General features: G+C 35.9%; 1 protein-coding gene across 3 annotated transcripts in view; it reads right to left on the minus strand.

The window, feature by feature from the left end:
• Nucleotides 1-3561: 3561 nt before the first annotated feature.
• The window catches only part of LRRIQ1 (leucine rich repeats and IQ motif containing 1), a 227517-nt gene continuing 208507 nt past the window's right edge, over nucleotides 3562-22571 (minus strand). For all 3 annotated transcript variants that reach the window (XM_044941866.1, XM_025284377.2, XM_025284378.2), the window contains one exon: nucleotides 3562-4049. In XM_044941866.1, coding sequence (XP_044797801.1) covers nucleotides 3907-4049 — 143 coding nt within the window. In that variant the 3' untranslated portion in view covers nucleotides 3562-3906. The remainder of the gene's footprint in view (nucleotides 4050-22571) is intronic.

A 22571-nucleotide genomic window follows, 5' to 3' on the forward strand; every position in this document is an offset into this window, starting at 1 on the left:
TGGACATGAGTTTGGGTAAACTCTGGCAGTTGGTGATGGACAGGGAGGCCTGGCGTGCTGCGGTTCCTGGGGTCGCAGAGTCGGACATGACTTAGCGACTAAACTGAACTGAACTGAATACATATTGGAAGACTGATACAACATAGACTACAGTGTGGATGCAAATTCTATTTCTTACCACCAGTAACTTCAACCTGACTTTGTAAGATCATCCCTTATTAAAATCAAATTAAAATAAACAAATATACACACAAAACCAAATGAGAGTTAAATAAATAAAGCAGAGTTAAATGCAATGATGCCATCTTAAAGTCTAGAACTGCAATGGAGGGCTCTTCTTTTTTATTTAATAATATTCACTATGTTTAGCAGAATCAAAGTTTCCTTTTCTTATAAACTGGGATTTTTTTTTAACTACAGTATCCTGTAGATACTGTCTTTTATCTATTATCTATTATTGTCTGCAACAATACATTGTACCTAAGTTATCTCACAGAGGGATTCCCTGGTGGCTCATACGGTAAAGAATCTGCCTGCATTGCAGGAGACTCTAGTTTGATCCCTGAGTCAGGAAGATCCCTTGGAGAAGGGAATGGTTACCCACTCCAGTATTTTTGCCTGGAGAATTCCATGGACAGAAGAACCTGGTGGTCTACAGTCAATGGAGTTGCAAAGAGTCCAACATGACTGAGCAACTCACTTACCTCACAGGATAACGTCTAGGTCAGTGGTAACTTATAGAAATGCAATGTTAAATATACATGTAACTTAACTCCCATTAACAATTTTTTAAACCAAATGATATTATTTTAATAATACATATTTAATCCAATATACTATTGTTTTAACACAGTCAATACAAAATTATGGGGCAACTGTGTATTCTTTTTTCATACTGTTTGAAATCTGCCGTGTATTTTATATCTCAACTTGGACTAACCATGGAGAAGGCAATGGCACCCCACTCCAGTTCTCTTGCCTGGAAAATCCCATGGACGGAGGAGTCTGGTGGGCTGCAGACCGTGGGGTCACTAAAGAGTCAGACACGACTAAGCGACTTCACTTTCACTTTTCACTTTCATGCATTGGAGAAGGAAATGGCAACCCACTCCAGTGTTCTTGCCTGGAGAATCCCAGGGACGGGGGAGCCTGGTGGGCTGCCGTCTATGGGGTTGCACAGAGTTGGACATGACTGAAGTGACTTAGCAGCAGACTAACCATATTAAGAGGACTCTGTAGCTACCTGTGGCTTAATGGCTAACATTTTGGACAGCATAGATTTAAATTATAGTTCTTTATCTGCTGGAAAGAGGCTTTCTCTGAATCTCACAAATTAATGTAAAAACAGCTCCATCTGGGTAGGCAAAAATATCATGGCAGGTAATGGATTTCATCCTATACTAGAATAGTAAGATTACATGTCCTATTAGTGATTAGTTAAAACTTAGCTTTGACAGACAATATTCTGTAGAAAGTTTAAGGATCTTCTTCCCCTAAATTAAAGCATACGTGGTAGATAACTCACTTGCCCACAGTATAGTCATGAGAATCATAAATCTTGATGGTGAAAATTTTTCTTGCGTCTAAAGATGATGGAAACTGCACTTGGTAGGAAATATGTGAGTGCTGTAACACAAATGCATGAGCACAGTAAGAAATTAGGATTTGGATTGCTTCCCACAGCACCTAGTAAGATCCATAAAGCAGTATCATTAACTCACCTGTTAAGGCATGCTGGAATCTCCAAACATCCTAGCAGCCTTTTTGTGATCAGAGATTTGCTTTGTTATGCTTATTAGAAGTGATGGTTGATGATTGTGATAGAACTGAGGGAGGAGCCAGGTAGGAAGGTGAGACTTGAGAATGGGGGCTGGGCAAAAAACATAGGCTGCAGCAACAATAACAATGCCATTTTGAGACGTTCGTTTGAATAGTAGCATTTCCTAAGTCCATTACTGTCAATTCACAATTCAGTCAACTAAGTGACAAGGTAAGCTTATATTTCTACCTTCCCAAATCTTAAGGACGAATATTTGTCTTAATATCTCATCAAGAAAACAGCAGAAAGCGTATCTCTTCTTTTAATTTCTTTTGAGGTTTTATTAAATTTTTAAAATTAGAAAAATTTTCATCAAAATTTATTCTCTTTGAAAATTTACCTTTTCTATTATCATAAGCACAAATGAAGTAGTGTTAAAAAGATAATTTTTAACTTTGAAAGATTTTTTTCAATGACCATTTTAGGGCTGGACACAATAAATGATGCTGCAAAGAACTTCCAGTATAACTCCATAATTAGGAAACTATTTATTGACAAATAAATCAGCCATAACCTACAAATTTAAGGAGCATCAACACCCATCATCTTCCTCAAAATTAATATTATGAAACAATTACACAGATCACAGAATAAGGAAACTAGAGATTAAATTATTTTAGGCTCTAAAGCAGTTTAATCATAAGCATCTCACTTCTCATACCAGCCTTTCCACTTTATTGATTGCACATATGAACCATAAAACCCCATCAATATCAGCTTTAATGTGGTTTTCTCTTGTAGGGCTCACATTAAGCTGAGATAAAATATTTTCCATCATTACATTATGTTGGTTTGTGGATGCTATTCGTAAAAATATGACATAATATCGTTCACAAAACAACTACGCATGGAGCTTACTTCCAAAGCCTCAATTTCTAGGCCACAACATATGAATTTATGTTTTCTTTATCAACTGACAGCTCAAGGCTCATTAACATTTCCATCTCAATCAAGTTAAAAGACATTTACAGGCTTGAGATGCAATAGAGCTCCAAAAGTAGATGAGGGATGCAAACTAAATGAATGCATCTCTAAATCTGCTAATCATTTCAAAATGAAGTATTTCAATAAAGAATAAGGAAGGCAGCAAAACAAACCAGAAGTTCACTGGATCCTATTACACAGCCACAGACTGAAAAGTCACTGGAGAATTTAGCTTTGTGAAAAAAGCCCCAAACTCAGTAAAGAGCCTAAGGGGTATGAAAGGTAAATGCAGCATTTTGCATATTGTACTTGCTAAGATATCACAGAATATTAACCACACAATAGTAACAGTTTAATAAAACTCATCTGCAGTTTTAGAAAATATATTAACCTTATAAAATTAGAAGACCAGGGTTTAAAAAATTGGAAAGATTTTTTAACAATAATTATTTTAAGCCACTTAAAAAAATTAGAGTACTTTTGAATCAGAAGAATATTATTAATGAACTTGAATGAGCATTTATCTTTAATAAATGATTAGAATGAAACATTACAGATACAATATCCAATTCATTAAACTGATATTTAAATCTGTGTCATCTAAATTTAAATGGAACATATATATTTTTACCATAACTCTAATCTATTTAAGATGACAAACAAAAAAGCTATTTTCATTTTTGATTCTGAATTATTTTATATAAAATTTATATTTGAAATATACAATTATAATAATAGTCAAATAAAATTTATTAATATATTAATAACCCATTAATACTATAAATGTTCCAATAAATATAGCTATATTTTCTTATGATATATTTATGGTATTACAATTTATTGTTGGTAACAAAAATCATCTCTAGTACATGTGTTATAAACATTTTAAATAAAAAAGAAATTGGATATGCAAATTCCATTACAATATTTCAAGAATTAACTTCTGGAAGTCATCCCACATGAACACAGAAACAACAGCAAAACTGTATTTTACAGATGGAAAATAAGAGAAGTCCATTAGGAAACAGAATTGTGAAATAAGTATATTAATACAAATTAAATACAGTACTCTAAAACATTGTATCCCGTTGGTAACATGACCAGATAGCCATGGATCTCTTGAAGCCATGTACCATATGTTTTGAATGCTGAAGCTTGAAGGATTAGTTTGAAGTTTTCATCTTCTTTTTGCCACTTCCCCATCCACCACTGAGTTGTACAGGATTGTCACGGAATGATATACGTTCTTTCTTAGGAGATCTTGTATTTGTTATCATTGGTGCAAGTATTCCCTTAATTGAACAACCTAGACAGTGATATTAAATGCACACATTCACTTAACTTGATCCAAGTAAAATTATATTTAAAACTAAGAAATATATTTGCCAAACACATTCATTTTAGAACTACGTGATCTTTGAGTTTAAAAGTATGTTTTCTTTTTGTTTGCAATATAATATAATCAAAATTTAGTATAAATTATATTTAGGTTAAATGAAAGAAAATGATTTTAAAAGTTAAATAGATATAACAATTCCTTCTATCTGCAATCCAAATATCCCTGGTATTTCAACACTATGAGATATGTCTTCTAAGTTTCTAGTATATTTGCTTGTTTTCATAATTTAAATTTTTATAACTTTATATTTTGTAAATAATGAGTACATTAAAAATTAGTTTTAGAAGTGGTCCTATTGAAATAATGCTTGGCAAATTTGGGGGGAAAGTATATTAGATGTAGACTCTAAAGATATTCATGGGTTCTAGTCTGGCTGCATAAAACACAGCTTTATGACTGGACAGGTCACAGCCTTTCTGAGTCTTGGTTTTATAAATGAGGGAATGATTATGTATTACAGGGCTGCTGTGAAGATGGACTTCCTGAGTGTACTGCAAAGGTGGTTAGACCTGGGGGAATGCTTTGTAAACAGGTGCTATAAAAGTGGAAGAAATGACAATTTACACTCAACGAGTTAGAACTTACCCAGAGAAGAGTAACAAAAATTGTGAGAGGTGCAAAGCACATAGTCGTTATAAGAATGGGATAGCATTTTAGAAATATGTTACTCAGCAAGAGCCCGAGATACCCTATCAAGGATACCAGTAAAGAATTATGATCGTCTGCTTCACGTCTCCTGAGGATTAAACAAGTGCACAGCGCTGTCTCTGGGGAAAACGACCTGAGACCCAGCAGAATGAGGCATTCCAGAGCTCCCTCAGTCCTGGTTTGAGGCAAAGGTTCAAACCACATGATTCTTCTTCATTACGATGCTTTTGTCTTTAAATAAGTTTAGAGGGAAATATATCGATTTTTTTCAATATTAATACTTCTCCAACTTACAATATTTTAAAGTATATGTCCAAACAGAAAAATTTGAAAATATTAGACCATTTGTGGAATTTGGCCTGTGATTTCAGATTTGGTACAACGTGAGGGGTAAAATTGATTGTAAAAGCCCACCTTATACTTAAGAGCTTTTTAAAAACAGAGTATTGCTTTTTTATTTTTAATCTTAGAATTATGACTAGTAAAATAAATTCAAAAGTGTTAATGAGCCTCTGTAAAAGGAGCAAATTTTATGAGTCCACAAAGAAAATCTTACTAAAAGGCAAGGCAAAAAAAGTGAAAAGCTATTATCTTAGGAAACGGTATTCTAGAAATGGAAAGGCTGACGCTTACGCCTATAGGCAGAAGTCTGTGATGGAGTTAGAATGGAGTGCAGCTGAAGAGGCCTTCACAGCTGCCACTTGTGAAGACAATCTCAGCAGAGAGACGAAGGAGAAATGCCAAGTGAAGCTGGCGTCTATGTGCTGGCCAGATTTAGCCTGCGTTAAACTACCCCTGGTAAGTTAGTCAGTATCCTTTGTGAAGCTGCAAGAACTCTTTCAAGCAACAGGATGTTACTGCTGCACAAAAGCAAGAATTTGCTAATGATAAAATAGTGACCTAAAAAATTAAGAAAGCATCCTCAAAGCTTGTCCTCTATTTACTAGCTCCAAGTTGGAAATATATGTATATATATTTTAAATGGAACGTCCACTTTGGTTTATTTAAAACAGCAGCAATAATAGTAACAGCAAATGACTTCCCCTGGCAGTAAAAATTCTTTGATGAATAAACTGTTTGTTGGATAACAAGTATCTATTTATGAGAGCACATCAGTAACGGAGAATGCTTGGGCCTCATGGAAGGTGTAGCATGCAGGATTGAGAAATGGGACATATTTAGAATTCAGGTATATTTATTTAAGATAAAAAAATCAAGCTTGATAAAAGGGTAAGCCTATTTCCACAAACGGCTTAACACAAATGTTTTGTTCCAATAGAGAAAGCTAAATAAAGTTCCTTGCCAGCATTATTCAAGCTAATAAGTAGAAATAAGTATATATTTTAAAATACAATTTGATAACATAGTTCATTATTGGTTAAATATTTTTGATGAAAGTATCTTAATAGTATATATATGTATTATTTAATGCCTTTATTCTTAACATAAGCTTTTCATCAAATATGGCAGATTATGTGTAAGAATGGTGGCACTTTCTTTATGAAGTATTGAAATATTTAAAAATAATTTCATGTATTTATAAAATAACTATTTCAAAATTAAACAAAATGAATTGCATTACAATATAGCTTTTCTGTAGACCAAATCCTGATTCTGAACAGTGTTTCTGAATTCTAAAAAATTTTTTTTATTGACTACAAATTTATCTATGGTACATTTTTTTTCCTAATAGTGTTCTGTTGTCTTCAGTACTTTGAAGCTGTTGATGAATCTTCAAGCCTTTTGTACTTGTCTACAGTGTAACCCTATATTTAAAAGGCAGCTTGTAATTTTTCATTGTTTAGTAAAATTCCTTCAGCAATAATTATAATTTAAAAACATGTTGTGTGATGTTACAAAATAGATTTATAACAATTTTGAAGTACATTTTCTTCAAACGGAATGGAATGAAAATTCTATAGGAAATTAGTCTTTAAAATTACATAAACACTTAAGTGAATATATATATTTAATATTTTAGATGTGATTACGCTTGCATTTCATAATTTTTCTATGTGTAAATAAGCAATTTGAGCAGTAATCAATATAGCTTATTCTCTCATTGCATTTAGTGAGAGCCTTTGTTATCGTATAAATTCTTGAACCACCAGAAATGCAGAAATAAATTGAGGAGTAAAGCAAGACATCTACGAAGGAACCACATACTGGCATTCATTGTAAAGCTATTACTTTGTCCTATGATTACTCTAGAAATGAAAAAAGAAAATAAAGAAGCAATTTAATAAGTCAATGTATAATCATTCTGAAATTACATACTCACATGAAAATACAATAGTGAGAGATTTTACCTCAAAAAAATGGATATTAGAACTAGACTACTGATGGGTTCCTGGAATAAAAAAAAAATATAACTAAAGGATCTTTGCCAGTTTCTCTTTTTTCTGCACATTATTGTTACAAATTTTACCTTTTTTTTGACAACAGTCTGCTGGATATTTGCAGGTGACCATACAAATCAACCAACCAGTCTCTTACATATATGCTGAAAGTATGTCTTGATAAGTACGATCTATCTTCCAGTAAGTCGCTTCTTTGCCACATAATCTGTGTTCTGCTAAAGATTTGTTCTGGTCCTTTAAAATTTTTGGGGGTTAAATCCTTGGTTCTTTAACAAATGTCAAGGTCTATATACGCTGTGTTTTGATAAGTAATTTAATATGTTAAATGCTTTGAATGACGCTGCTGGTATGTATAAGAAAAACTTCCTTAAACAGGTTAAAGTAGAAATTTCATGATGTATAGTAATACGTCACTGGATTTTCGTTGAAACACTATGTGTGTGGACATAAAAATCATTTCAAAGTCCTTCTCATATTGTACTGCTTAACAGCAGAAACAGCAGAAGTAAAGCATGAAGGAAAAAAAAATTCAACATTTTAATGAAAGTGACCAGAACAAATTCTTAGCAGCAAAGCATTTACATCAATTTAAGTGCTGTGAGTAAGTTACACTGGGTAAGTTTGAGGTTGAGGTAGATATTACAGTGTTCAAGTAACAGTTGCTTTTAAGGGCCATTGTTATGTCCAACCTTGAGTTCTAATGATCATTTACAGATAGTTTAAAGTCTAACACTAAGAATGAAAATAAAACAAATAAAGGGTTTGTTTATATCATATTTAGAGTGCCTCCGTATAACATGGTGATTTTGCTTGTTTTGAAATTGTTTTCAAGGTTTTTCAGTGAATAAAAGTTTTCTCTATGACATAAAAATACTAATAACATTTTCCCGTTTCTCGAAATCCCAACTGGACGATGACATTTACAGTTATCCTTCTTACCCGATATTTAAGAGACACATAAAAAAGAAAACCAGTTATGTTTGGTACATTGATAGCCACAGACTACCACGGTATTTGTTATTGTTGCTAAAAATCATGATGCCTGATGTTTCTTTTTAAATCAACATGACACATATAATTTGCTTTGTCTATGTACATTTATTTTGAAAAGGCAATTCCTAATGTGCATAAAATCTAATACATATCATAGAGGGTGGGGTATCCTGATATACAGCATAGATTTTTACTTTTGTATTTTGCACATTTCTTGATCTTTTATAATAGCTACCATTCATATCTGATCTAGAATCTTTGAGGCCTCCCTATAGTATGCACTGTTTTGGGGTTTTATTATTTTTAACACACTGCTGTGTTGATTTCTTCTTAGAGATGTGTTTGCATAGACAAGGATGGCTAGAATATGGTGCTAAAAATACTATCTAGTTTCTTTAAATTCTGTTTCTTGTACTTATATTGTTCAATGTTGTTCTCATTTTTTTTCCGTGGGGAATTTTTTTTTAATGATTTAGTGATTTTTGGTTATCAAATCTAAACAGGTTTTATGATTTTTTTTCATAATTAGATTAGCTTTCTGTCATGTGACCATTAAATAATTTTTCTTTCCTGGTGTTTCTGGCTTCCCACCAAACTACTAGATGGTTATTGAGTATTTGACTCCTACTAATAAATTGACTAGGTAATAGAAAGTATAACTCAATAAGGAATTAAGAATGAAATTTAACAATCTATAAATTATCTAGGCATCTGTTTCCTTCTATATACAGTTGGTTCTAAAAATCAGGTCATAGGTCCATTATTCTTGTCAATTCAGAAAAAGTCTGTTCCTAGATTCTCTAATCATTCTAAAAATATTCTCTGCACTCTGCTTATCATACTTATAACTAAGTGTCCATAAGTATTTGTATTTAAAGAGTAATGGCATGAATTATGCTAATAATTGAGAGTATTTTTTACACTTAAGTGATATGCATATTCTTTTGAAAACAACCCAGTTCTTTGTCTTAGCCCTCTTTTCCCATGTTAATTAATTTTGCCGAAAGTAAACATTTAGCAAAAAAAAAAATGCATTTTAAGTCAATGTTTCCCAAATGTTTTATCCAACATATTTTTCCCAACATGTTCTCAAATGTTTTATCACTGCACAGTTATCCTTTGGAATTTAAATATTTAAAACCTAAATTAGATTTTCAAGATCACTTGGAGTCTTTGAAAGCTTGAGCTCAAACTCTTCCTTTTATTTTCACATTCATTCAATATGTATTTATTTAGTGCCTATTATGTAGCAGGCACTGTTCTCTTCTGCCTTTCAATGAAGCTCCTCTGTCAATATACTTCCATGTGCCAAGTAATATTAGTAACCATCATTCCACAGTTGCTTTCCATTTCACTCTATTCTCATAATTTCATCTTTACAATCCTCATATGGAACTTGTATAAAACAAATATGTATTTCCACATTCCCAGATAGTGAAGACTTGTGGATAGGTTTCCCAAAAACTTTCATGGAAACTTTCATTATCCCTTTTCATGCTTATTAGTTCTTAGCAGGGAGACATTTGGCAACAATAAACATGACTCGCCTGAGGATTTATTATATTATTGCACTTAGTTTCATTCATTTGACAAATGCATTTCACATTTGACCATACCCATTTATTTTTGCACATTAAGCTAGTGTAAGAAATCGGTTTGAAAGTGACAACAATAACGAAAAAAAAAAAGTCAGTTTATTTATGAGGGAAAGGGTAAAAACTAAAATACTACAGTTGGAAACATGATGCTTTAATATATTATCAGTAGAGCATACATAGATCCTGTCCTCAAAAATGTTAAAATGTGTGTAAGTTGTTTTTTTATTACAAAGAATAAATGTAGTTGACATATGTATAACTAGCTCTCTCACAAAAGTACAGTTGAAATTTGTCTTCCTCTGGATAATATCAACTGCTGGTGAAACCACTGTTTTAGATCTGTCAATATTATTCTGTGGTTACTAATAACTGTTATATTTAACTATGTCTGGAATTATTGTTGACTGTTTCATTAGACTGTCTCAGATTCTGGAAACAGGCTGTATCGGGCTGTTAAAGGACATTAAATCAATAGCTATTTATTATGTGCCTACTCTGTGCTAGACTTTTAGTATATGTCTATTAGATGTTTCCAGCAACCATGTAAACGTGGGTGTGGTGTAACAGTAATTAATTTTGACTATCCAGACCTGGTTGCAGGAATATTTTTAGGGTTGCAGTGTTAATGTTAACATGTTTGTTTATTCAGGGACACGATATTAAGACCTAACAAATCTGTGTTCTTAAAGGTCCTGCCAAAAAAATTTGAAATCCAGAAAAATCAGAGTTAATGGCTTAAGCAATAATAAAATAAAAGCCTTAAAATAGAAATTTTATATTGTTAGAGACCGGCTCCTGCTGAACAAACTTCTTTAAAAATAATAATTCTATGATATAGCTCTAAGCTTCTTTATTGACATGTTTCTTTAAATCAAACATTTCAGATAAGAAACAAGAGGATAAACAAAGCCAGATTTTATTATACATAGAAGAAAAAAGTTTAACTTGGCCATAGTTGTTTATAAAAATCTTATTTACCTTATTTTTATCTGTGGAGAAAATATAAGATCAATGTCAGGATGTTAGTTTTTACCTCTATAATGAATTTTACAACAGTTGGCATAGACAATGGTATTGTGGGATTATTTTATTAGAAGAATTTGTAGACTGAATGCCATCATTTACAACTATGCTAGTTAACTAAAAGTATTACTAGAGTGCACATTTTAAACAATTTCTTTATTGTGCATTTAGCATCAACAAAAGTTTGCACTGTACAAAATTACTCAACTTTTTACTATCAAGTCTATTAAAAGACTAGTATGTGCGATTGTCCGCATTTTCTCATCACACATTTATCTTCAGTTCTGCCAGTATTAGTTTACTCATGACCTGATAATGTCATATTGTGAAGCAGTAGCAGGGATCTAGGAGTTCCTTCTGTGCCAGGCCCTGGCATGGCACTTTATAATCACCACCTCATTTGGTCCACAATATAGCTGTGTGCAATGCATCAGCACCCTCATTTTAAAGATAAGGAAACCGAGGCAATGAAGTTAAAATTTTTGCCCAAAAGTAAGTGACAGTAACATATTTGAAACTTGACTTTATATGACTAAGTTTATTAAAAAGAAGACAGTATCATTTTTAATTTTAAGAAATAAAGAATACCTCTAATATAATAGTACCATAAAGAAAATCATTAGGCAGCAAATGTGAGATGAATGTCTTTTTTTGCATTGCTTCCAATGGAAAAAACTGTCCATTATAAAACAATATCATCCTTAATTTCTATAAGTTGAGGAAACACAAGAGAAAGATATTTCTTAATCCTTATCTATACCTGTATTTTGTGCTGTGCCGTGCTTAGTTGCTCAGTCATCCCCGACTCTTTGAGACCCCATGAACTATAGCCCACCAGGCTCCTCTAGAGGTCCATGGGGATTCTCCAGGCAAGAATCCTGGAGTGGGTTGCCATGCCCTCCTCCAGGAGATCTTCCCCACCCAGGGACTGAACCTAGGACTTCCGCATTACAAGCGGATGCTTTACCAGGGAAGCCCATGTATACTGGAGTGAGTAGCTATCCCTTCTCGAGGCATCTTCTGACCCAGGAATCAAACCAGGGTCTCATGCATTGTAGGCAGATTCCTTACTGGCTGATTTGCCTGGGAAGCCCATCTATATACCTGTATCTATATATGATATGATAACCCTTAACATGATTTTTTAATTTAAGAATTACTTTATCAAAATATTTTTTTCAGGTAATTTTATTCTTCAGTTATGTCACTGCCTTTCTGTTTACCCATCAAGATCTTCTAGGTACTACCAGAATTTCTGAAGCTGTTTGAAGAATACTCCCATATTTCAATGATTTTGACTGAATTACATGAGCACATATAGTAATAAAACATTAATGCAATACCAGAGACTATATATTTTTTCCTTTAAGAAAATATCTGAAGAAGGACTTCCCTAGTTGTACAGTTGATGGAATCTGCCTGCCAATCCAGGGAACACGGGTTCGATTCCTGGTCCAGGAAGATTCCACATGCCAAGGAGCAACTAAAGCCCCGTGGACCACAGCTACTGAGCCTGCATACATAGAGCTTGTGTTCTGGAATAAGATAAGCCACCGCAATGAGAAACCTGCGCATTGCAATGAAGAGTAGTCCCTGTTTACCGCAAGCGGAGAAAGCCCAGGAAGCAGCAAAGCATCAAAGACCGAGTGCAACCAATAAATAAAATATCTGAGGAAAATGCACTAGAATTACATAACTAGAGTTTTTATAAAGGCTTGCTTGGGTGCTTGCTAGGTCGCTTCAGTCGTGTCCGACTCTGTGAGACCCCATAGATGGCAGCCCACCAGGCTCCCCCGTCCCTGGGATTCTCCTGGCAAGAAAGGCTGGGTACAAGTAAAATCAATATACTATTCAGCGGACAGTTGAACCAAAACTCAATTTCTTTATTATATATATATTTCAGTCTATACTGAAAAATATGCAAGTAGGGACATAAATGGGGCTTCCCAGGTGGTGCTAGTGGTAAAGAACTCGTCTGCCAATGCAGGAGACCAAAGAGGCATGGGTTCGATCTATAGGTTGGGAAGATCCCTTAAAGGAGGGCATGGCAACCTACTCCAGATTCTTGCCTGGAGAATCCCCATGGACAGAGGCGCCTGGTGTGCTACAGTCCATGGGATCACACAGAGTTGGACATGACTGAAGCAACGCAGCAAGCACAGGGACATAATTAAACATAACTTTCACTCATCTTTTGACCACTCTAGCGACAGAAAATTAAGTTAAAGGTAAAACATTTCTAAGCTTCCAATGAGGAAATAATTGATTTGTAAATTTAAGTTATGGAATCCAGGGAATCATTTGGAAGTAGCAGAGCTGCCAAAAGGGTCAAAATGCTAGTTAGAGATCGTGGATCCTTGAAAAGAGCAATTTCAAAGGAGATACAGGTTAGGAATAGGGTGGCAGAAGGGTTGGAGAGCAGCAAGATGACAAAATGGGGAGGTGAATTCACCAGTGAAGCACTAGTGACCAGTATTATATTAATAAAATAAAGTCATTTATATTTACAACTATATTCACCCAATCAAGTTCCCTTACTGTGGAAGTGGAGAGAGATGGCTGATGTGGGTCAGCCACATTAAAAATTAACACTGCAATTCATTAGCAAATCTTTGCATTGGATAGAATTCATTATTAATACTTTCAGAGAGAAAAACCAAAGCTCCTTCACATGAGCTATATTGTTCATGTTTTTAAAATACCAAAATAATAACTTTTAATTTTTGATTTTTGAAAATAAATTTAAGCTGCATTTTTTAAAATATTTGTAATATTTTATGTATTATATATAATTATAAGGTACAGAAGTTAACTTCTAAAAAGTTTAGAATTTTGATATTTAATTGAATTGGATATCATCTCTATTATAGACTCATGCCTAATATATAACACAAATTTGTATATATGTTTATATACATATATATGTAAAAAATGGAGAAGCTCTGTACAGTCAGCAAAAATAAAACCTGGAGCTGACTGTGGCTCATCAAGAACTCCTTATTGAAAGATTCAGACTTAAATTGAAGAAAATGGGGAAAATCACTAGGCCATTCAGGTATGAACTAAATAAAATCCCTTATGATTAATTATACAGTGGAGGTGATGAATAGATTCAAGTGATTAGATCTGCTAGACAGAGTGCCTGAAAAATATGGATGGAGGTCCATGACACTATACAGGAGGTGGTGACCAAAATTGTACCAAAGAAAAAGAAATGCAAGAAGGTGAAGTGGTTGTCTAAGGAGACTTTACAAAGAGTTGAGAGAAGAGAAGCAAAAGGCAAGGGAGAAAATGAAAAATATGGTAAAGATCTTATAGAAGCAGAAGAGGTTAAGAAGAGGTGGCAAGAATACACAGAACTGTACAAAAAAGATCTTAAGGACCTGGAAAACGATGGTGTGGTCATTCACCTAGAGCCAGACATCTTGAAGTGTAAAGTCAAGTGGGCCTCAGGAAGCATCACTACGACCAAAGTTAGTGGAGGTGATGGAATTCCAGCTGAGTTATTTCATATCGTAAAAGATTATGATGTTAAAGTGTTGCACTCAATATGCCAGCAAATTTGGAAAACTCAGCGGTGGCCACAGGATAGGAAAAGGTCAGTTTTCATTCCAATCTCAAAGAAGGGCAATGCCAAAAATGTTCAAACTACCAGACAACTGCACTTATTTCATATGCTAGCACGGTAATGCTCAAAATCCTTCAAGCTAGGCTTCAGCAGCACGTGAACCAAGAACTTCCAGACTTTCAAGCTGGATTTAGAAAAGGCAGAGGAATCAGAGATCAAATTGCCAATATCTGCTGGATCATAGAAAAAGGAAAAGCAAGAGAATTCCAGAAAAACATCTACTTCTTCTTCGTTGACTTTGCTAAAACCTTTGACTGTGTGGATCACAACAAACTGTGGAAAATTCTTAAAGAGATGGGAATATTAGATCATCTTACCTGTCTCCTGAGAAACCTGTATGCAGGTCAAGAAGCAACAGTTCAGTCGCTCAGTCGTATCCAACTCTTTGCAACCTCATGGACTGCAGCACAGCAGGCCTCCCTGTATATCACCAACTCCCGGAGCTTGTTCAATCTCATGTCCATTGAGTCGGTGATGTCATCCAATCCTCTCATCCTCTGTCATCCCCTTCTCCTCCTGCCTTCATTCTTTCCCAGCATCAGGGTCTTTTCCAATGAGTCAGTTCGTCACATCAGGTGGCCAAAGTATTAGAGTTTCAGCTTCAGTATCAGTCCTTCCAATGAATATTCAGGACTGATTTCCTTTGGGATGGACTGGTTTGATCTCCTTGCAGTCCAAGGGACTCTCAGGAGTCTTCTCCAACACCACAGTTCAAAAGCATCAATTTCTCAGTGCTCAGCTTTCTTTATAGTCCAACTCTCACATCCATACATGACTATTGGAAAAAGCATAGCTTTGACTAGATGGACTTCTGTTGGCAAAGTAATGTCTCTGCTTTTGAATATGCTGTGTAGGTTGGTCATAGCTTTTCTTCCAAGGAACCAGCATCTTTTAATATGTTGGCCATAGTCATCATCTTCAGTGATTTCTAAGTAACAGTTAGAACTGGACATTCAACAATGGACTGGTTCCAAACTGGGAAAGAAGTATGTCAAGGCTGTATATTGTCACCCTGCTAATTTAACTTATACGTAGAATCCATCACACAAAATGCTGAACTGGATGAATCACAAGCTGGAGTCAAGATTGCTGAGAGAAATATTAACAGCCATAGATATGTAGATGATACCACTCTAATAGCTGAAAGTAAAAAGGAACTAAAAAGCCTCTTGATGAGGGTGAAAGAGTGTGAAAAGCTGGCCTTGAAACTCAACATTCAAAAGCTAAGATCATGGTATCCGGTCTTATCAATTCCTGGCAAATAGATGGAAAAACGATAGAAGCAGTGACAGATTTTATTGTCTTGGGCTCCAAAAATCACTGCAGACGGTGACTGCAGTCATGAAATTAAAAGACGCTTGCTTCTTGGAAGCAAACCTATGACAAACTTAGAAAGTATTTTAAAAAGCAGAGACATCACTTTGTTGACAAAGGTCTTTATAGTCAAAGCTATGGTTTTTTCCAGTAGTCATGCAGAGATGTGGAAGTTGGACCATAAAGAAGGCTGAGCACCGAAGAATTGATGCTTTCAAACTGTGGTTCTGGAGAAAACTCTTGAGAGAGTCCCTTGGACAGCAAGGAGATCAAATCAGTCAATACTAAAGAAAATCAACCTTAAATATTCAGTGGAAGGACTGATGCTGAAGCTGAAGCTCCAATACTCTGGCCACCTGATGTGAAGTGCCGACTCATTGGAAAAGACCTTGGTGCTGAGAAAGATTGAAGGCAGGAGGAGAAGGGGATGACAAAGGATGAGGTGGTTGGATAACATCATCAACTCAATGTACATGAGTTTGAACAAACTCTGGGAGATAGTAAAGGACAGGGAAGCCTGGTGTGCTGTAGTCCATAGGGTTCAAAGAGCTGGACATGACTGAGCAACTAAAGAACAGCAACAACTAGATTAAATCTCATACAAACAACTTAGAGAGAAGGCCATAAAATGTTAATGGAAATGGTTTCCCTTGTTCTGGAGAAGACAATATCCATTTAAAGGTTATATGAATATATGATAAGAGGAGAAAAGCAACAATGGTTGATAAGTTCATTTGTTCTCTGAAGTGTTTTCTATGTGCTAACCATATGCACTTCATCTTTGTACTTTTCAAAAAATACATTATAATTTATGATATTGTCTTTTATGTTCCAGCTGTACATTGATAGATAGAAGCAAAACATTTATGAAGCCGAGAAGCTGGATGGGAAGCAATTGATATCCTTACACTAGGAATCACAAGACCCAGATTTGAGTCTCATCTCTACAACGTTTAGCCTCCTTAGCTCTGTGCAATTTATTTATAAAATTAAAAGCTAAATCCTACCTGTTTCGAAGTAAATCTCAGGCAATAGGTGGTGAGGAACAGCCTTCTGAGCTTCTCATTTGTTTTCCTTTTCTTTTTTCCCATTCACTTTTTATTAAGACTATTTTTTTAAGAGTATTTTCCATTCACAGAGGAGGGCACAAAGGTTTCCTATATATCTTCTGTCCCACATATGCATGCTGCTGCTGCTGCTGCTAAGTCGCTTCAGTCATATCCGACTCTGTGTAACCCCATAGATGGCAGCCCATCAGCCTCCCTCATCCCTGGGATTCTCCAGGCAAGAACACTGGAGTGGGTTGCCATTTCCTTCTCCAATGCATGAAAGTGAAAAATGAAAGTGAAGTCGCATAGTCTCCTTCATTATCAACAAACCCACCAGTAAGGTACCTGTTATAAATGATGAAATTAAATTGTCAAAATATAATCACCCAAAGTACATAGCTTACATTGTAGTTCATGCTCAGGTTTCGGTTTTGTACAGTCTATATGTCTGGAAAAATGTATAATGAATGGCAGTATGCATATGGTATCATAGAGATTATTTCCACTGCCCTAAAAATCCTCTATGCTCAACCTATTCATCTTCCATCCAACCCCCTACTACCTTTGATGTTTTTACCATTTCCATAATTTTACCTTTTTAAGAATGTTACATAGTTGAAATCATATAGTATATAGTCTTTTCAGGTTGACTTTTTTTCATTTAAAGTTATGACCAACCTAGATAGCATATTGAAAAGCAGAGACATTACTTTGCCAACAAAGGTCTGTCTAGTCAAGGCTATGGTTTTTCCAGTGGTCATGTATGGATGTGAGAGTTGGACTGTGAAGAAAGCTGAGAGCCAAAGAATTGATGCTTTTGAACTGTGGTGTTGGAGAAGACTCTTGAGAGTCCCTTGGACTGCAAGGAGATCCAACCAGTCCATTCTGAAGGAGATCAGCCCTGGGATTTCTTTGGAAGGAATGATGCTAAAGCTGAAACTCCAATACTTTGGCCACCTAATGCAAAGAGTTGACTCACTGGAAAAGACTCTGATGCTGGGAGGGATTGGGGGCAGGAGGAGAAGGGGACGACAGAGGATGAGATGGCTGGATGGCATCACTGACTTGATGGACATGGGTCTGGGTGAACTCTGGGAGTTGGTGATGAACGGGAGGCCTGGCGTGCTGCGATTCATGGGGTCGCAAAGAGTTGGACACAACTGAGTGACTGGACTGAACTGAACTGAACTGGCATCTAGTAAACCATGTATTTCACTTAGTACTTTTGATAGTCAGATTAATCTGTTTTGATTAGAGCTTTAAAATTATTTTGTCAATATACTGGAGGCATTGTAAAATGTTAGGATTGACTCAGAATGTCTTTCTTCAACTGATTTTAGGCTTTCTAAAACAATAAGGTATTTTCAGAAATATTTGTTAGTTTCTCATTTGAAGTAGAAAGGAGAAGGCAATGGCATCCCACTCCAGTACTCTTGCCTGGAAAATCCCATGGATGGAGGAGCCTGGTAGGCTGAAGTCCATGGGGTTGCTAAGAGTCAGACACGACTGAGCGACTTCACTTTCACTTTTCACTTTCCTGCATTGGAGAAGGAAATGGCAACCCACTCCGGTGTTCTTGCCTGGGGAATCCCAGGGATGGGGGAGCCTGGTGGGCTGCTGTCTGTGGGGTTGCACAGAGTCGGACACGACTGAAGTGACTTAGCAGCAGCAGTAGCTGCATAGAAAAGCCCAACTACTCCACTATATTTTCAAACTTATTTTGAAACTAGGCTTCATTTTTAATGCAACTTTATTTTACATTGCTTCAGTATGTGGAACCTCTGGTCCAGGCAAGTTTCTCAGTGTTTCACAAATATATATTCATATTTTACCTTTTGCCCTTGTTTAGATGGGTTTATTTCCACTTTTCCCCCCTTACTTAAATCCCAATTGTCAGTCTAGGTATAGATCAAGTATACTGCCTCCAAGAAGCCTTCTTCATTTCAACAGCATTAGCAACTTTACTTTTGAAAAATAGTTTTTTCCACATTCAGTAAATTCAGTACCATATTGGCTTACATTTCATGAGAGTTAGGACATGTTCAGAGAAGAAGCCAATTTGGGGTTGGCTTCCCTGGTGGCTCAGAGGTTAAAGCATTTGTCTGCCTCCAATGCGGAAGATCCCCTGGAGAAGGAAACTGGCAACCCACTCCAGTATTCTTGCCTGGAGAATCTCATGGACAGAGGAGCCTGGTAGGCTACAGTCCACGGGGTCGCAAAGAGTCGGACACGTCTGAGCGACTTTACTTTCACTTTTCATTTTCATACACTGTTATGGCAGAAAGTGAAGAAGAACTAAAGAGCCTGTAGATGAAAGTGAAAAAGGAGAGTGAAAAAGTTGGCTTAAAGCTCAACATTCAGAAAACTGAGATCATGGCATCCGGTTCCATCACTTTATGGCAAATAGATGGGGAAACAGTGGAAACAGTGAGAGACTTTATTTCTCTGGGCTCCAAAATCACTGCAGATGGTGACTGTAGCCATGAAATTAAATAAAAGACGCTTACTCCTTGGAAGGAAAGTTAAGACCAACCTAGACAGCATTTTAAAAGCAGAGACATTACTTTGCCAACAAAGGTTCGTCTAGTCAAGGCTATGTTTTTTCCAGTGGTCATGTATGGATGTGAGAGTTGGACTATAAAGAAAGCTGAGTGCCAAAGAATTGATGCTTTTGAACTGTGGTGTTGGAGAAGACTCTTGAGAGTCCCTTGGACTACAAGGAGATCCAACCAGTTCATCCTAAAGGAGATCAGTCCTGAGTGTTCTTTGGAAGCACTGATATTGAAGCTGAAACTCCAATACTTGGCCACCTGATGTGAAGAGCTGACTCATTGGAAAAGACCCTGATGCTGGGAAACATTGAGGGCAGGAGGAGAAGGGGACGACAGAGGATTAGATGGTTGCATGGCATCACTGACACAACGGACATGGGTTTGGGTGGACTCTGGGAGTTGGTGGGCAGGGAGGCCTGGAGTGCTGCGGTTCAGGGGGTCGCAAACAGTTGGACACGACTGAGTGACTGAACTGAACTCATACACTATTACAGAGGAATTTTGGATTTTCAGTCTCTGGCTAACTTTGAAAATGGACTATGTCTGGGAAAACACAGAGATAATATGAAGAAGGCAACTGGAAACCAAAACTAGGTGTATAGTGAGCAATATTTCATCGATAAATGTCTCCAGAAAGAATGAATGGATAAGAGGAACTATATTCTTACTAAGATACATGTTTAAGCCCAAGGAAGAATAGAAGATAGTATAGCACTGAGTTTGGAATGAGAAAAGATGGATTCAAGTTGTTGCTTTCCTTTGCTAAGTTTTTTTGTGCCAACGTTCAAATAAATACTTTAAGTCTCATTTATATTATCTATCAAAGAAAAATAATCATATAAGTCAGAAAAGACAATTAAAAGAAATTGGCTAAACTCTAAATTGCTAGAGCAATAGAGTTATTGTTATTGTAATGCATCCTTTATTTTAAGTATTAAGAGGGAAATGAATTGAGAAAACTAAAATCACTTAAGGATATCAAATATTTTAAAATAAATATTGTGTAAATCAGGAATTTTTTTGCCTAGTCATTTCACAATGGCACATTTTAAAATATGAATGTGACCTATTTCATCTATTTTCAAATCATAATATAGATGAGAAAATTTGGTAGTAGATTTCCTTGGCCTTGTGTAAGAGGGCTGCTGCTGCTGCTAAGTCATTTCAGTCGTGTCCGACTCTGTGCGACCCCACAGACGGCAGCCCACCAGGCTCCCCCGTCCCTGGGATTCCCCAGGCAAGAACACTGGAGTGGGTTGCCATTTCCTTCTCCAATGCATGAAAGTGAAAAGTGAAAAGTGAAAGTGAAGCCGCTCAGTCGTGTCTGACTCTTTGCGACCCCATGGACTGCAGCGCACCAGGCTCCTCCGTCCATGAGATTTTCCAGGCAAGAGTACTGGAGTGGGGTGCCATTGCCTTCTCAGTAAGACCTAAAAGGATAAAAACAGAAACCTTAGGAAATTCTCTAAGAAAAGACATTTGTTACTTTATATGGATGGCATGGTCCTGCTATTATCTGATACACAGAAAAGGAAGACAACTCGACTTTGAAATTGTTTAAAAATAATACAACAGTAACAACACATACAGTAACGAACAATATAAACAACAAGAACAATACTTTTTTTACTTGCTACTAGGCAATGCATCACCATACTTTACGTATATTTTTACTGATTTATTCCTCACTAAAATTCCATGAGATAGACATTATACTTCCATTTTACAGAGAGTAAACTCATTCTTAGAGGTTAAATAATTTACCCAAGGTCACATAACTTATCCGTGATAGTTGAGTAGGGATTTTAAACCTGAATGTATCTATTTCTAAAGAATATGTATTCCAAATAATATAGCAACATTGAAAGAGAAATAACTAGAAAAGTTCAAAGGCTGAAAAAGTTTTATAGCTGTAACCCATAAACTACTCTCTAGATTTGGCTTGCGAAGCTGAAAGAAATATTTTAGCTTTAATAAGGTGACAAGATTTTGAGAGAAAGCTGGAGGAAAAGAGCTTTCAAAATTCTAAGACTTTAAGTGGTTGGCCCAGGGCCATGGGGGCCTAGGACACAAAGACTCTGACAGTTAAAAGATTTCTATATATAATAAGCTATGCCATTTTTTTTTCAGTTAAAGAACTATGAAGAGGACATTTCTTTTAAGCTGAGCTAGTTAGCCATGTGACTAGATACTACAGACTTCAATATCTTACCTCAACTGATTTTTCCTTTTTACAACAATTACAAAGAACATTTACTAAGCACTTATTTTGAGACAGATAGCATTCTGAATGTGCTATCAGTTCAGTTCAGTTGCTCAGTCTTGTCCGACTCTTTGTGACCCCATGAATTGCAGCACGCCAGGCCTCCCTGTCCATCACCAACTCCTGGAGTTCACTCAAACTCATGTCCATCGAGTTGGTGATGCCATCCAGCCATCTCATCCTTTGTCGTCCTCTTCTCTTCCTGCCCCCAATCTCTCCGAGCATCAGAGTTTTTTCCAATGAGTCAACTCTTTGCATGAGGTGGCCAAAGTACTGGAGTTTCAGCTTTAGCATCATTCCTTCCAAAGAAATCCCAGGGCTGATCTCCTTCAGAATGGACTGGTTGGATCTCCTTGCAGTCCAAGGGACTCTCAAGAGTCTTCTCTAACACCAAATTTCAAAAGCATCAATTCTTTGGCACTCAGCTTTCTTTATAGTCCAACTCTCACATCCATACATGACTACTGGAAGTGAATGCACTATATTTGATCCTAAAACAATTCTACAAGGTATGTATCATTCCTATTTTAAGGATGAGAAAATTAAGTTATGATACAAATCTAGGCAAACTGGTGTCAGAGCTCATATCCTTCACCATTATATTACATGGATGTTACAGTAAACTAGTATGACAAGAATTTGGCAAATAGTATTTATTCATATTCATTCTGTTATTTAAGAAAAAACATTTCCTAAAGTGGCTTGTCTTAAATTGTCACCTAAGGGACAGTTAGTCGTTAGTAGTGTTTGCAATAATGTCGCTTATTGACAACTAATGGAAACTGCAGTGTGAATGGCCTTATTTCAGTTTCCTAGAGAGAGTGTTAAGAAATGAACTCTCTATAAAGATCTTATATACTCTAAAATCTATAACTCAGTTCTATATAAGTGAAAGATGAAGTTTGTGCATTTCAGGATAGTTGCTGACTGACTGAATTATTTATGTTTTAACATTCAGATAGTACATTTCAAACAGAAGCTTTGATATTCTGTAAAGTGAA

Source organism: Bubalus bubalis, chromosome 4, assembly GCF_019923935.1.
Source record: "Bubalus bubalis isolate 160015118507 breed Murrah chromosome 4, NDDB_SH_1, whole genome shotgun sequence".
Classification (NCBI taxonomy): domain Eukaryota; kingdom Metazoa; phylum Chordata; class Mammalia; order Artiodactyla; family Bovidae; genus Bubalus; species Bubalus bubalis.